The sequence below is a fragment of the Dermacentor andersoni genome, chromosome 4 (genome assembly GCF_023375885.2).
Source record: "Dermacentor andersoni chromosome 4, qqDerAnde1_hic_scaffold, whole genome shotgun sequence".
Lineage (NCBI taxonomy): Eukaryota > Metazoa > Arthropoda > Arachnida > Ixodida > Ixodidae > Dermacentor > Dermacentor andersoni.
The window spans coordinates 16,977,539-16,994,136 of NC_092817.1; the positions used below are offsets into that span (position 1 = coordinate 16,977,539).

Below are 16,598 nucleotides of genomic sequence, written 5' to 3' on the forward strand. Positions count from 1 at the left end.
GGTAATAATTTAACAGGCACACAAATGAACAACCATATTAATAAATAATTCAATATATAATAAGACACAGCAATATCTCAAAAATGCAAAAAGACATGAGAGCAAGTAGGAACACCGTGGATTGCATTATTGAGCATGTGAGAAGTAAAAATTAATAAGGAAAATGCATAGCATAGACTGGAGATATTTACAAATAGCACAACCAAGCCTCTTTGCATACCCAAAAGGCCTCGCCCTGCTTGCACTGTTATGTAGCCGATTCTTGTTCCTTTGTGTGGCTTTTTTGCGTTTTCTAAGCCAGGTGGTTTGCTTAAAGCTTCCCTCACTGTCTCCTCGCATCAGTTTAGCGCCTGATAAATTTTGCCAACCGAATACTTCATGTATGCCTTACTCTCTCTCTGTAAAACTGGCACCCTGGTACAGAACGGATGAGAGCTATGCGATAGCTCCCTACTTCTTTCTTTTATCAAGACTTATCGCCATGCAACGTTCATGAAGGTGGACCCCTCCATTAGAACGAAAGTGAACAATTTTCTGGATCAGTCAGTTACGCCAGATACGCAAGACAGCCGCAAAGAACCATGTGCACATTTTCTCCTAGTTTGTAGTAGCTGCACTTGATTGTTCATACGCCTGAGGAGTACTGCATACATGTGTTTGCACTTCATTTTGGAGGCAATCTGCTCTGGATTCAAGCTTCGAATCCAAGATGGCTTGTCCCTTCGCGTGCGTTGTCTCCCCGCGCACCTAGTGTTATGTTTCCGCTGGTGCTTATACGGTAAAAAATAAGCTTCCTTCTCAGCATAAGACAGGCTCTGGCGAAGTATCGATAAGCGACGTGCCCATTGTCGGCTTCGTTGTTGGTGCTCATGCTGTGTTTGTAGCCAGTGCACATTGGGACGTCCGTAGCCGCGGTAAAGGCGAGCTCGACTCATGTTTTCTATTTCTCATTTTATTTCTCATCGTCGCCTTGATTTTCCATATAAAGTGCAGAAGTCACATGAATGAGCTACTCATACAACGTGGGTGCGAGAAAAAGCACGTAACAGTGAGCTAAGAAGGATGGTGGCTTTTGATGGGCATTATATTCCCATGCGCAAAATATTCGGGTAAGTTGGAGGTCACATTATCGAACATGTGCTTGGGAAGGAGAGTGTGCGCCTTCTCTTCTATCCCTGCTGTATCTGCGAATGAGTGTGCACCGCTGACACTTACGCGACCCACGTGCCGTCTATAATGGTTGTTAATCATTGGTGGGTGCAATAATAAAGGGCAAGGGTGAGTAGGGATGGCTGCAAACTTCATGCACGCTGTATTCCCTTCCAGGCTGTCTTTCTGTGTCCCTAGTGTTGCAGATCGCCTAGTCTAAGTCATGAGACAGTGGTAATTGGAGATCACTTACAGAGGCTGTCCTATACTGAACATAAACATAGGCAGATGATGGTGAATTTAATTTGAGGAGTTGCGGTGAATCGCACGGCTGTATGAATCATTCACCCCCACTGCCGGCGATCTTCATATCCCAGTGTTGTGACAGCGAGGGCTCGTGGTCATCCAGTCAGATATATAGAGTTTTAAATGGTCTGTGCATTAGACTATGATTGTTATTTTAATTAGTAAGTGAATGTTTACCATGATTTACATCACCCATATAACTAATGTATACGCTCATGTAAGGGCCGCACTTTTTTGTTGCAATTTTGACGAGCCTTGCATGGGACTGGCCCATTTGACCAAATTTTTCCAATACGGGTATGAAATCCGCCGTACGTATGGTGATCGCCTCCTCTCACTATCTAGTAACGATGCGAAAAAGTACGCTTTGCGCCAGATTTTGCTTTTGAGCATGATCGGAATCAGTGCACCGAATATGATTGCTTCTGGGTTGGATTTTTTAAAAATATTGGCTGTTAAGTTGGGGGTGTGGCCCTTACACGGATTTATACTGTTGGATATCGCACCGCTGGCACGAGTTGTTGGAACCTCAGTGCTGACGCCCGTTATTGCAAATGGGTCGCAAGCCCCAAGGGTAGCGTTGGCCTGGCGGCCTGGGGCACTGGAAGCATCCGAAGGTCCCGGCAAAGCATGAGTAGACTGGTAACAGAACAACTTGTTTATTCTAACATCTCAAAAGAGCGGGCGGTCAGGTCGACCGAAGTGAGAGACGGGAGAGCACGTAACGCAACAGAAGAAATCGGAGCCTCTCCAGTATCTGGTGCCTTTAACGCTACAGGCTCAATTTTATTCAGTTCGGGCGTGCTCTGAATACCAGCTTGCTGCGCCTCTGACCCTTTCTCATCGTTCGACAACGTCGGCCCCGCAACTACCGCCTTTGCAGCGAGCTCCCGAACCTTCGATCTGGTTAAGGCCTGGACGCTAGCCTCACCAAACCAAAGCCCCTTCTCGCGCAGGAGGTGATCGGACCTGTTCGAAAATAGGTACGGGTACTGGGGGGGCAGCATAGATGACACTGCCGCCTCCGTCTCAAGTGCTCCGAAAGGTCCTTCAATAAGCACTTTTGCTACGGGCAGACACACGCTATGAGCTTCCACTGCTTGCTTGATCCATGCGCACTCGCCCGTGAACATATCGGGTTCTACGTAAGAGGGGTGAACTACATCCATTGTAGCTGCGGAATCACGAAGCACTCGGCACTCTTTCCCGTTCACGAGGAGGTCTCGCATGTAAGGCTCGAGAAGCTTCATGTTCTCGTCAGTGCTGCATAAAGACAAAAACACGACTTTTGTTTTTGTTTCTGGACACTGCGCCGAAAAGTGACCCGGCTTCTGGCACGTATAACAAACGCGCGCTTGCCTCGTCTCGAACCGCTTTCTGCGTTCGGCTTCGGTTGCCGCCGTCTCCTTACGTTCGGTCGGACTGCTTTCACTCGCATCCGCACTACGTGTGTCCCCCTTTGCTCTCATGGGCGTGAACTTTGGCCTCTCAAACTTGGAGCCAAATTCACCCTTTTGACCGTCCTTGGCTCCGCGAGCCCGACGCGTCACAAACTCCTCGGCTAGCTCAGCGGCTCGAGCCACCGTACTAACGTCTGGCCTATCCAAGACCCAGTACCGCACGTTCTCAGGTAACCGACTATAAAACTGTTCCAGCCCGAAACACTGCAGAACTTTCTCGTGGTCACCAAACGCTTTCTCTTCTTTGAGCCACTCCTGCATGTTTGACATAAGCCTGTAGGCAAACTCTGTATATGACTCACTTCTGCCTTTCTCATTTTCCCGAAACTTCCGTCGGAACGCCTCCGCTGACAGCCTGTACTTTTTTAGCAGACTCGATTTCACTTTGTCGAAATCCTCTGCCTCCTCTCTCTTCAAGCGAGCGACTACGTCGGCCGCCTCGCCGGGTAACAAAATGAGCAAGCGCTGTGGCCACGTTTCCCGAGAGAACCCCTGCTTCTCGCACGTTCGCTCAAAGTTAACCAGGAACAAACCAATGTCCTCTCCAAGCTTAAACGGCCGCATCAGGTCAGTCATTTTGAACGATACTCGTTCTCCTGCACCGTGTGCCTGACTTCCATTACGAGCGCGTTCCATCTCTATCTCGAGACGCTTCAATTCCAAAGCGTGTTCGCGCTCTTCTTTTTCTTTCTGCTCTATAAGTTCGCGCTCATGTCTTTTTGCCCGCTCCTCAATGGTCTCAAGGCAATCCGACAGCTCGTCATCCTCAGCTTCTAACTCAAGAATAGCCCTTAGCAGTTCTGGTTTTCTGAGTTTGTCTGAGACATCCAGACCCAACTCTCTTGCAAGCTCCAGCAATTTCGGTTTGCGCAACGACTTCAAATCCATGGCTGCTCTGAATGCTGCTTTCTCTACTGCCTTCTATTGTCTTGCCGCAAACTAACCCGGCAGCAACAACAACCACAATTACCAGCTCTGTTTCTGACACTAACAAAAGCCTGGCAAAACTCAGAAGAAGAAAGTCCCGCACTCACCAAACCTCGCAGCCAAGAATTCAGCGCAGTCGTTCCGCTGCAGGCAACCAGTCATCACACAGGGCTCGTTGCACTGCTCCCGGATGGTCGTTGTGCTGCTCAGCATACAGTCAACCGCATCTCTTCGCTGCTGGCCTCCGTTGTCGCGATCTCACCGCTGGCAACCAGTTGTTGGATATCCCACCGCTGCCACCAGCTGTTGGGAATCGCACCGCTGGCACGAGTTGTTGGAACCTCAGTGCAGACGCCCGTTATTGCAAATGGGTCGCAAGCCCCAAGGGTAGCGTTGGCCTGGCGGCCTGGGGCACTGGAAGCATCCGAAGGTCCCGGCAAAGCATGAGTAGACTGGTAACAGAACAACTTGTTTATTCTAACATCGCAAAAGAGCGGGCGGTCAGGTCGACCGAAGTGAGAGACGGGAGAGCACGTAACTCAACAGAAGAAATCGCAGCCTCTCTCTCGGCGTCCGGGGGCAGCTGCTCTTATAGTCTCGGAGTTGAGGGCGAGAAGGAACGTCTCGGGATGAGACCACGTGACTCTGGGCCCGGACAGACTGAGAGACATGTTGAGACGAGTGTAGTGACGCATCGCCAACCCGGCGACGGACAGACCTCCTCGCTTCTCACTTGGGGAGCTCCTCTCCCCGGCTGCCGCGCTTTGACAAGCGTGGGCACACACACACACACGCACACACGAAGACACGTGGCACTGAAACACGCTTGGACGCGCTTGGCGGGGAGACTGCGGGAGCTCCGAACGGGCCAAAATGTCCGCCGCTTTGAACGAAGCTCCGGCGTCCGTTGCATCCGCGCCGGCTATACCGCGCGTTGTAGGCGAAACGTAACAATACGGTAAAAATTTTCCTTCGAGTAATCGTTTTATACTTTGCTATCACAATACTGGGCCGGTATTTTGTAGCGATGCCTTTTCCGATTCTATGCTTTTTCAGGCTTTTTGCGCTTGGCCAGTGGTCAGAGCGACGGTCTGCCCACATTATCAACGGGATCTAGCGGCCGTGTGTGGTGGATTATAAGAATAGCATAGAATAAGGCATAAGGCATCGCTACAAAATAGCGGCCCTGCTTCCCCTTCCCAGCGAAACTGCAGCCCCCTTTCTTTTTTTCCCACTGTGAGTCCAAGTATGGAGGCTGATGCGAATGACGGCTATTATTCTGATTTCGGGTGAATACGGCTCAGCCTCAAGTTCAATTACTGAGTAAATTATATATATCTATATGTATATACTAGTTGCTACATGTATTATATATATATATATATATATATATATATATATATATATATATATATATATGATCTCTGCCTGCAAGTGGCATTGTTTCTGTCCCTAATAAAAAAGAGGTTACTTTTTCTTTTTTCGTGAGTCTTTAGTATTGCCTACTGAAAGGGAAAGCAATACTGAGACGCATATCATTCATGTGCATTTCACACACCATTGATAAAAGATTCTACAGAAAGGTCATTGAAGTCCGCAGGTTTTTTTCAGGATCAAGAAAGCAAGGAAAGCAATTTGAAAGGAGGTGAACATACAGCAACATATTCATTATCTAAGAATAGGCTATCCATACCATTAGAAATAATTTTTAGTGGGTTACCTTCTCCTCATGAAAAAGTATAATAAACTTAGACCTGTGTATATATTTAAATATGTTGTGTTTGTGCATGGTTTTCATGATGGAAATTTCAAAAAATGTTGTTAAAGATACGGATGAGGTAGCCGTCGCTGGCGCTTCTAACGAGCTTTTCCTCTTATTGTCAGGATTTGCAGAAATCAAGTGGAAGTATCAATTAAAAGCTATGCACATCTGCACTGACAATAATGCAGTAAGCTTTTACCACAATAAAATTTAAGTGAAAAGCTAGAGGCAACTCCAAAGAAACCTCAAATAATCTGAGTAACAGAACTCTGGTAAGGACACTTTATGTGGGGGAGGGGGCGCTCTGCTCCTGCTCCCCCCTCCCCCCCCCCCTAGAACACTTCGGAGGGGGCTTGGGCCCTGGAGCCCCCCCCCCTAGTCGGTGCCAGTGGCTCAGAGCACAAAATAAAGTCTTTTCCATGGCGTTATCTTTTCTGTGGTTCTTTCTTCTGGGCTCTGAAAGAAGCCTGCACAGTATGGGGAAAAACAAACAACTGCACACTTGCATGTCTGGGTTGCAGCACTCTCAGTCGTGTTTCAAAACTCCGAATGGTCTCTCAGGTGTAGAACTTTTTGACGATAGTAGCTCATCTGGAGTCTATTATGCTCATTCTGTGTTTTAACTGCCTTTCAGAAATGAATGATGTGGGATCAGGCGATCTGCAAAGAACTGTCCAATTTTTGACAGACAACCTTGTGTCTGGGGCTGTAGTGTGCCTTATTTGTATTGAGTCAATAAAGAGAACTGAGAAGGTGAGTAAAAAAGCAAGAGATGTTGGGACATTCAGCAAAATAATGCAAATTCTTTTTTTTCTAAGGTCTGGTCATGTGGGGGATGTTATGGTATTCTGCATCTCAGCTGTGTGCAGAAATGGGCCAAAGACAGCATGTTTCAGCAGCAACAGCAACAACAAGAAGATATAGCTCAACAAAAATTGCAGTGGCACTGGTAAGTTTCATATTTTATTTTTGAGTGGCAGCTCTATTTCCAAGTAGATCCACAGGAGAGTACAAGATACTAAGAGAAAAAACTTCCGACTTACGTGAGTACCCACAGTTTATAGTTATTACAATCCTGTTGAGCTGACTGTTTTACAATTTAGATCTACAGATTTGTGTAAGCAAGGTATCTCCCTCTTTTCTTTTTATCTATCTGTGACTGAAAGGGAAAAATTGGCATCCACCCGAATGTAGCACGAAGCTACAAAGGAAAGCTACACGGGTTTCTCAGAAAGAACCCATATGGGTTTCCTTTGTAGCTTCGTGCTGCATTCGGGTGGACGTCCATTTTTCCCTTTCATGACACTTCCTCCACCTCGTGAGATTCCGAAGAACTGATTTGCCAGTCTGTGACTCTTGAAACTTTTTTAACATGGCAGGCATAACCGAGCACCCTGGCACAATTAGTACCCTCTTCAGCACCTTTGCCACATGTCACTTCCTCTGGTATAGCCTAGCATTTTAGCTTGTCTGGCACCAGGCTTTCCGGTGGTCATACGAACGGAGAAATTGTTTTTTCTCTGAAGCAATGGCACTGATATTAATGAGGTTTGTTGCATTAAAAAAAAAAAAAAAGGTAATATCTATTGACTCTAGGAAGTGGATTTTTAAATTGTGTTAAAATGGTTTTAGAAATATTCCTGAAAATTGCAAGAACGATTATGACTCTAACTCGGTAATTAAAAAATATATCAGAATTCTGTAAACTTCACTTAATAATACATCTAAAGTGGAAAAAATTGATGTGTTACACACTGCTCTCAAGTATACCATTAATTTGCAAATAGGACTTCTCTGAAACCCCCGTAAACATTGTAATAACTTCACATGAGCTGTAAATTAATGTAACCCTTTTGTCAGCTCGAGATGCCCTGACAGATGTAATTTACAGAATTGTGACATCTGTTTTTGGTGTACAGTTACGGATTTGTGAACTTTGTGTTCCTATTTCTTCTTAGCTTGCTAATCTAAGGCAGTTTCTGTAAAAAAAAATAATTCTGCTTTCTAGTTGCTAGAATTTAACTTTTTTTCTCAAATGAAACTAATTTCATTCAAATTGGCCCAGAGATTGTCTGAGAAAAGCATTTCTCCGTTTGGCATGTATTTGAATAGTGAAATCGTAGGTAGGCCCATGCTAAAGCTTCCTCTTTCTTAGCCACAATTGTTGTAACCGGGACTTTCATGAGCTCGCTTTATGTGCTCACAGCAGCTAAAGATGCAGAATGTTTTACAAAGATGGCTGAACATGTGCACAAAAGCAAATCATAAAAAGTACATGTTCAACTATCCTTGTGAGATCAACTGCATTGCACTCGACCTTGAATTAAAAAAAAAAAAATTTCACGTGGATATCAACAGCCGGATACTTAGGAGCACAGGGTCCACTCTGTCTACTGTGGGCAGACATGTTGTGGCCACTTCATAGACAGTGGTGATGAAGAAGTGTTAAATGCAACGCATATTGAAACTATTTAAAGTAGTGATGTCAAAATTTTGTTTTCCGCTTTCTTTGCTTCTTTAGGTAGCTGCCGAATCCAGAATTGCTGTACAAAGCCTCAATTCTTCGAGAGCACCACAAATAATTGCAGCACCTTTCATATGATTTGTTCAAAGTGCACATCAAGCAGAGCACGATTTTGGACGTGAGAAAGGCTCGTCACGTCACCAAAAGCGGTGGTAACGGTCCATGTGGTGTTACAAACAACTTAAAAGCCCGCCAGTCATTCCAGTGCAGTGGTTGAAGGCCACATAATGACTGTGTTACTGAAAAGCTACAAAATTGGCCGTTCCAATTGATTTCTTCTCCTGTAAATGGCTGGGGGACGTGCTCTTGTCCCGTTGAGGGCCAAATCTACTCGGCTGTGGGCAGCATAGCGTCGGTGGCATTTGGTACCACGAGACTGCCACAGCAGGTTTGGGTGACGTGATGAATTTTCTTTTCCACGTCCAAAGCCATAGTTAAGTTGTGCACATCTTGGACTGATCACATTAAAAGATAACTTAATTATTTGTCATGCTCTTGGGGAGTTGAGTCTCCATAGTCTAATCACTGGGTCACCTGCCATCTAGTAATGCAAAATGAGACCCAGATTTTCTGTGTGCACTTCTTTGACACCTTCTTACTGTTTCATTCATCATTGTTTGCAGTTTGTATAAATATCTGCAATTCCAGTTAAACGGAAAACATTTAATGAAATGGCTGCTGTGAGATTTCAAAATAATTTGCAGGAAAGTGAACGAGCATGCTGCTGAGTTTTGTTTATCAAGTGAGAAAAATGAATGTGAGGCATTGCATTACTGAATGATCTTTACATGTAAAACACTACCTGCGGCATGGGTGTGCCATGTAGTCTGAGGTAGCATTCCTGTGTACGATCTTGCAGGAGGTAGAGTTATGCACTTGGTTTTCCGCACGGCTGCTTGCACTGTCATTTGCTGAAGAGCCAACTTTACAGCTGCTTTGCTTATGCTGTGCTAGCTTTACCATTACTGATAACACTAATACTTTTACCATGCTGCAATGAACTTGCCTTAGTATTTGCCATGCGATTTCGAATTGTAGAACTGCCTTGAATGCTATGCTCTGCTAAAATCCTAGGATAGAAGTGCCTGTCCATCGTACCTTCATTGGCCACACATACAAATGCCTATCTGTGGTATGCTGCCTCTTTTCTGTTGCAAATGAGCATTGAGATGGCCTTTTGGAGCATGCTTTCTCTGAAACCATGCTTGATATTGGTAGTTTTATGTTTAATGCACAATACGCCAAACTGCACTATTAATGACAGGGAAGCGTAACCAGCAGAAATGATGGGATTGTCACCGAGAAAAGATCAGTGGTGCTGTTGGATGGCAGAAAGTGACTCCATTGCTTCTATGGCATCTAGCTAACTGGCAAGCTTTCACTTCAGCCTCGTTAAACACTCTCTTCATGGCAACAAGGCTCGTGGGCATAATCTTTATGCATGTCTCGTTTAAGTGGTAGCATTCAAGAATAAAGCTCTTAGTATAGAATAAAACTTGTAGTAGCCCATTGCCTGGCTGCCACAAATGTGAGGAGTGGCTCTGCCACATACCTTTGAATCCCAAGAAAGCAAACTTTCAGAGAACTGTGCTCCCTACAGGAGCATATACAGGAACCCTTGTGTGTAACACGTATGGCCCAGTGTGTTTGGTTACACTACATTAGTTGTCACATTTGCAGCCCGAAGTGTCGCAAGGACTACAGCAGTAGGGAGGGTCTGAATGAGTATCGGTGCTTCTGTGGCCAGAAGGTGAACCCCGAGTATGACCCTTGGCTGGTGCCACATTCATGCGGCCAGACCTGCTCACGTAAACTAGTGCCCGCCTGTGGCCACCGTTGCTTGCTGTTGTGTCATCCAGGTATGTGGAAGTTTCAGTCGAAGCCTTTCACACTTCCACTGAAGTCTTTAGCAGACTGGTACTGGGAATCGTGCAGCCACACTTGCTGCGGTGGCTCGATGGGCGTAGTTATAATATTCAACAAAAATTACTAGATGGAACACTGGTGTTAATGTCTATGTGAGCTGCAAGTATGCTGGTTCTGGCAGCGTGGGAATAGTAATTGCATGGATTTGCCTAAACTTAATTCTTCTGGCTGTGAACGACCTTGCGACTTGCAAATTGATCATTTCGAGCAAAACATTGCATTATAGATGCACCAATTTGCAATGATTATGCATGTGCACTGAAACCTACTGCCTTCATGCATTAGGAAAAATATGATTCCTTGGAAATTAAAAAAGCTAAAGCTTGTTAAGTAATGCCCAAAAACTTGCTAAGTCATAAGCAGAAAGATAAGAGAAGTCCATGTACTACCCGTCATTCCAAAGCTGAATGACTGAAGCGTTCAAGTAATTTTTGTAGCAAAGTGTTCGACTGGCATTCTGCTGCAGAGCACAAGCTCATGTGTTCATTCCTGGCCACTGTAGACACATTTTTGATGGAGGCAGATTACAGAAAAGCTGGTGCATCTTGCTTTAGATGCAAGTTAGACCTCCAGGTTGTCAAAAATGAATCGGGAGTCACCCACTACCAGGAACAACTGCACTTTTTCTTTTCTTTTTTTTACGTGGAATACTGCATCACACATTGTAACTGCTGCATACCCTTTTGGAATGCATGTTGTATTGAAAATCAATGTTAAACATTTCTCACTTCTGCATGTTACTGCAAAACCACAGTGGTGAAGTAAGATTTAATTTCATTTGGAATTAAGGAATCATAACGAACAACATTGCATTGTTGAGTGAATGAGTTAATGTGTTGTTAATTTGTCAGCTCTTTCTGGGCAGATGATCCTTGCGATTAAAGGTTGGCCATGGCACGTATGGCTAAACAAGGGCCAGTGCTATCTGACAAACTGTTGCCGTGAGCCATTATTTTACAACTTTGTGGATTCAGCTAAGTTCACTGTGAGCATTTCTTGAGGCTGAAATTGTGCATGTAATGTGTGTGTAGTGAGGGCCGGACATGTTTTGTTTTTAGGCCCATGCCCTCCTTGTCCCAAGATGGTGCGAAGCAGTTGCTATTGTGGCAAAGCCGATCCCACTGCCAGGCGCTGCAGCTCTCGTCTCTGGTCATGTGGGAACCCGTGTGGGAAGATGCTTTCATGCGGTCAGCACACCTGTCAGCATATGTGTCACGCAGGTATGTGTCATCATTCATTGTCATGAAAGTACACGGCAGACTGCTTGAAACATGCATTGCTGGAGCTTGCAACCCATGCCCATTATAGTAGCTCAGTGGCTATGGTGTTGTGCTGGTGGGCTTGAGGCTGTGGGTTAATTTTTCGTCTGCAGTGGCCACATTTTGATCGAGGCAGAATGCAAAAAACACTCATGTACAGTGCTTCGTGTGCACGTTTAAGAACCCAAGGTGTTCACAATTAATCCAGAGACCTTCACTATGGTGCCCGTCATAAGCCATTTTGCAGTTTCTGGAAATAGAACCCCACAATTTTGTTTTATTTCTTTAGGTCTTATACACATTTGAGGGACACTACAATAGTTTTGAGGTACTTAAAAACAGAGAACAAGATTATCATTTGGATCTAAGCAACATGTCAAAATAATAGCCACAGTATTTTATTCACTTTTGCATTCTCGGAAACCTTTCTGTAAATTTTTTTTATATAAATCAATGTCAGTTGTTATGTTATGGACAAATTACAGCTTTGGGCAATCTCTTAGTAAATAGGCGGTACCTAACGTAGCCTAAGTACAGCAATCCTTTAAATTTATTGGTATTCAATTACATTGATGTCCTCTGTTTTGTTCTGTGCTGCGTTGATAGTAGTTACAACTGTTTTAAGATTGATGGTGGTTTCTTTTTTTCCAGGTGAATGCAAGCCTTGCCCACGAAAAAGCCGGCAGGCTTGCCTATGTGGGGCGTCAAAAGCAGACAGGCCTTGTGCTGATCCATTGTGGCAGTGTGAAAAGGTGAGCTATTGTTTTTATTGATTCTTAAGAAATCTACCTGTGCATAAAATGCAGGATGGTGTCTAACAGATTATGCTGCCATTGAAAATTGCTGTTACCACGGTATACAAATGTTTAAAATATTGCCCTTTATCATAAATCGCAAGTGGTATCGTAAATTGCAAGTGACAAAAATGATAAACGTGTGAAAACAGCGAATTGGACGTTTGTTTGATTGCACAGTCAAAATGTGGATGGTGAAATTGATAGCAGGCACAGCTCAGCTGTGTGATGTATGCTAAAGGCTGCCCCCTGTCTACCTAGTGCATTCATCATCATCATCATCATCAGCCTGATTACGCCCACTGCAGGGCAAAGGCCTCTCCCATACTTCTCCAACTACCCCGGTCATGTACTAATTGTGGCCATGTTGACCCTCCAAACTTCCTAATCTCATCTGCCCACCTAACTTTCTGTCGCCCCCTGCTACGCTTCCCTTCCCTCGGAATCCAGTCCGTAACCCTTAATGACCATCGGTTATCTTCCCTCCTCATTACATGTCCTGCCCATGCCCATTTCTTTTTCTTGATTTCAACTAAGATGTCATTAACGCGCGTTTGTTCCCTCACCCAATCTGCTCTTTTCTTATCCCTTAACGTTACACCTATCATTCTTCTTTCCATAGCTCGTTGCGTCGTCCTCAATTTAAGTAGAACCCTTTTCGTAAGCCTCCAGGTTTCTGCCCCGTACGTGAGTACTGGTAAGACACAGCTGTTATACACTTTTCTCTTGAGGGATAATGGCAACCTGCTGTTCATGATCTGCGAATGCCTGCCAAACGCACCCCAGCCCATTCTTATTCTTCTGATTACTTCACTCTCATGATCTGGATCAGCAGTCACTACCTGTCCTAAGTAGATGTATTCTCTTACCACTTCCAGTGCCTCGCTACCTATCGTAAACTGCTGTTCTCTTCCGAGACTGTTAAACATTACTTTAGTTTTCTGCAGATTCATTTTTAGTCCCACCCTTCTGCTCTGCCTCTCCAGATCAGTGAGCATGCATTGCAGTTGGTCCCCTGAGTTACTAAGCAAGGCAATATCATCAGCGAAGCGCAAGTTACTAAGGTATTCTCCATTTACTCTTATCCCCAATTCTTCCCAATCCAGGTCTCTGAATACCTCCTGTAAACACGCTGTGAATAGCATTGGAGAGATCGTATCTCCCTGCCTGACGCCTTTCTTTATTGGGATTTTGTTGCTTTCTTTATGGAGGAGTACAGTGGCTGTGGAGCCGCTATAGATATCTTTCAGTATTTTTACATACGGCTCGTCTACACCCTGATTCCGCAATGCCTCCATGACTGCTGAGGTTTCGACTGAATCAAACGCTTTCTCGTAATCAATGAAAGCTATATATAATGGTTGGTTATATTCCGCACATTTCTCTATCACCTGATTGATAGTGTGAATATGATCTATTGTTGAGTAGCCTTTACGGAATCCTGCCTGGTCCTTTGGTTGACGGAAGTCTAAGGTGTTCCTGATTCTATTTGCAATTACCTTAGTAAATACTTTGTAGGCAACGGACAGTAAGCTGATCGGTCTATAATTTTTCAAGTCTTTGGCGTCGCCTTTCTTATGGATTAGGATTATGTTAGCGTTCTTCCAAGATTCCGGTACGCTCGAGGTCTTGAGGCATTGTGTATACAGGGTGGCCAGTTTTTCTAGAACAATCTGCCCACCATCCTTCAGCAAATCTCCTGTTACCTGATCCTCCCCAGCTGCCTTCCCCCTTTGTATAGCTCCCAAGGCTTTCTTTACTTCTTCCGGCGTTACTTCTGGGATATCGAATTCCTCTAGATTATTCTCTCTTCCATTATCATCGTGGGTGCCACTCGTACTGTATAAATCTCTATAGAACTCCTCAGCCACTTGAACTATCTCATCCATATTAGTAATGATATTGCCGGCTTTGTCTCTTAGCGCATACATCTGATTCTTGCCAATTCCTAGTTTCTTCTTCACTGCTTTTAGGCTTCCTCCGTTCCTGAGAGCTTGTTCAATTCTATCCATGTTATACTTCCTTATGTCAGCTGTCTTACGCTTGTTGATTAACTTCGAAAGTTCTGCCAGTTCTATTCTAGCTGTAGGGTTAGAGGCTTTCATACATTGGCGTTTCTTGATCAGATCTTTCGTCTCCTGCGATAGCTTACTGGTATCCTGTCTAACGGAGTTACCACCGACTTCTATTGCACACTCCTTAATGATGCACTAGGTGCCTTAATGGTGCACTAGGTGCCTTAATGGTGCACTAGGTGCCTTAATGGTGCACTAGGTGCCTTAATGCACTAGGTGCCCACTAGGTGGGCACCTAGTGCATTAATGTACAAAAAATTGAAAGTTTTTCCACCAAAAGCTCCTTTGAAATTATTTTTTAAACATTTTAGTCTCCTGTAACTTGTCAACCTCCCTCTCTCTCACTAAGGCCATCAAATGAGTTAGTTGAAATGTTTAATGCTTAGACACATGGCGAATGAATGTAGTTAGGGAGCCTGAGATCTTTCTGTTGCTTCTCTTAGTATGGGGGGGATGGTGGGCACATGCTATGTCAGCAAGTAATGTTGAAAGTTACTTGTAAATGAGGAGTTGGTGTTTATTCGATGACATGCACCTTTGTTTACTTCAGATGGCCACTCACCTAATCTTTAAAGTTTAATGTGGCTTTCTCATTTCCTCTTATCTGTTCATATTACAAGCTTAATGAATAGCACATGTAGTATTTTGATGTCAGTCTCTATAACTGGAAAGCCTCTCTTGGGTAAGTGCCACCCACGATTGGCCATCTTCGCTGCAGTGGTCTCACTTTCAGGCAATTTTCATATTGAGTGAGGAGTGGTGCAGTGAGGAAGTACATAGAAGTTTCATTAAAAAAAAAGTATTTAAACATACTGCAGGTCATGGTTGGGCCCAAGCATGTATGAAGAACAAGTATACATTGAATACAATGAATGACATGTTTAAGCATAGAAGGTAACAATATCACAGAAAGATTAGATTTGAGTAAGTATAACATAGAAATACAAATTTTGTGACCTTCAGTGATGCATTGCATGTTGTGAAACACTACTATACATGAGTAAAGCTAGACATGCATTTACAACAAATTTCTAGCAGTGTCTTGCTGTTGATGCCTACACACAACAGCTGCCTAGTTTTGCTGTCGTGCCTGCACTGGACTGCAAGTTGTAGCTGGGCAACATCCACACAAAACGATGATACTTCAGCTAGACAAGATAAAAAAAAGCTGCCTGGAGACAAGCACAGTGTGGTACAAAACAGTATCATCTTCGCTTACTCTGACAATCGTCTTCAAAGGTTTCTGCACAAATATTTTATCAACACATTATTTATTATCTTGATTGGCACTTTGTGGTGAAGTGGCATGGTGTGATGAATTGCAGGTGCACTGCTCTGTGTTTTACAGGCTTGCAGTAAGCTCTTGTCATGTGGAGAGCACAAGTGTGAAAGTGTGTGTCACAAGGGCCCTTGCTCGGTCTGTCCAAGATCAGGCCCTAGGGAGTGCCCCTGTGGAAAGTCAAGTAAGTTAGGGCTTGGGCCGTATCTTGGAATTGACCACTTTTGGGGACAGTTATTACATTTGTGCAACACACCCATTGAGACTCTTTGTTGGTGTGACAGGCATGCTGTGAGTGCACTTGAGAACAATATCATTTAAATATAACTCAATTGAGAGGCATGCCATTCTTTCATGCTCATCTGGTTCTGCTGGTTTAGCCAATCAGTGCGTAATGAAGGACTGTACAAAAAATGGTTGATCAAAACTACATCTCCTGTACAGCCTTGAAGAAGATAAGTCCACTTGTCGAAACATTGGCTCCTGCTTTCACCTTGTTTTCGTTTTGCTCATCATCTTGAATTTACATCTTCCACCTTCCCTGTGTTTTCCCTGGATCTCCTGTACAGTTCATTTCTTTATTTGCCTTGTTTTGAGAGGGACACTAAAAGCAAATATTAAAAGCTGACAATTCATTGTATCAAAACTGGACTCTCATATCATAAGAAACCAACAAATAAAGACACCAAAGACAGCATAGGGGAAATTACTTGTACTTAGTAATTGAATTAAAGAAATGATAATAGATATGAAAGGGGATGAAAAAACAACTTGCCGCAGGTGGGGGAATGACCCCACGTTTTCACATTACGCGTGCAGTGCTCTTACCAATTGAGCTACTGCGGCACTGTTTTCCCATCCACTTTCTTGGGTATTTATAGCCCCGTTTACATGAATGCGACAGTGGTGCATCGCATTTCCAAGCGCATTTGGGAAAGGCGATGCGACGCCGTTTACATGTAGAGCATTAACTCTCGCGAGAACGTAGCGCCACGTGGTGTCGTTTAAGGGAAGTGCAGTCGACTTCCAGTGTAACTGGTTTCCGGTGGTGGGCCGAGTGCACGTTGGTGGCTGAGTGCCGAGAAATAGACAGCTTTAGTTGAGCGTCCGCAACTTATAGCGTGCGCTATACGCTAT

At 44.3% G+C, this 16,598-nt stretch overlaps 1 protein-coding gene across 2 annotated transcripts in view; it reads left to right on the forward strand.

Annotated features, from left to right (window-relative positions):
- Positions 1 to 16,598, forward strand: part of LOC126535786 (NF-X1-type zinc finger protein NFXL1-like) — a 73,142-nt gene that overhangs the window by 3,209 nt on the left and 53,335 nt on the right. For both annotated transcript variants that reach the window (XM_055073433.2, XM_055073432.2), the window contains exons 3-8: positions 6,239 to 6,357; positions 6,423 to 6,553; positions 9,809 to 9,987; positions 11,113 to 11,274; positions 11,965 to 12,065; positions 15,531 to 15,645. In XM_055073433.2, coding sequence (XP_054929408.1) covers positions 6,239 to 6,357; positions 6,423 to 6,553; positions 9,809 to 9,987; positions 11,113 to 11,274; positions 11,965 to 12,065; positions 15,531 to 15,645 — 807 coding nt within the window. The remainder of the gene's footprint in view (positions 1 to 6,238; positions 6,358 to 6,422; positions 6,554 to 9,808; positions 9,988 to 11,112; positions 11,275 to 11,964; positions 12,066 to 15,530; positions 15,646 to 16,598) is intronic.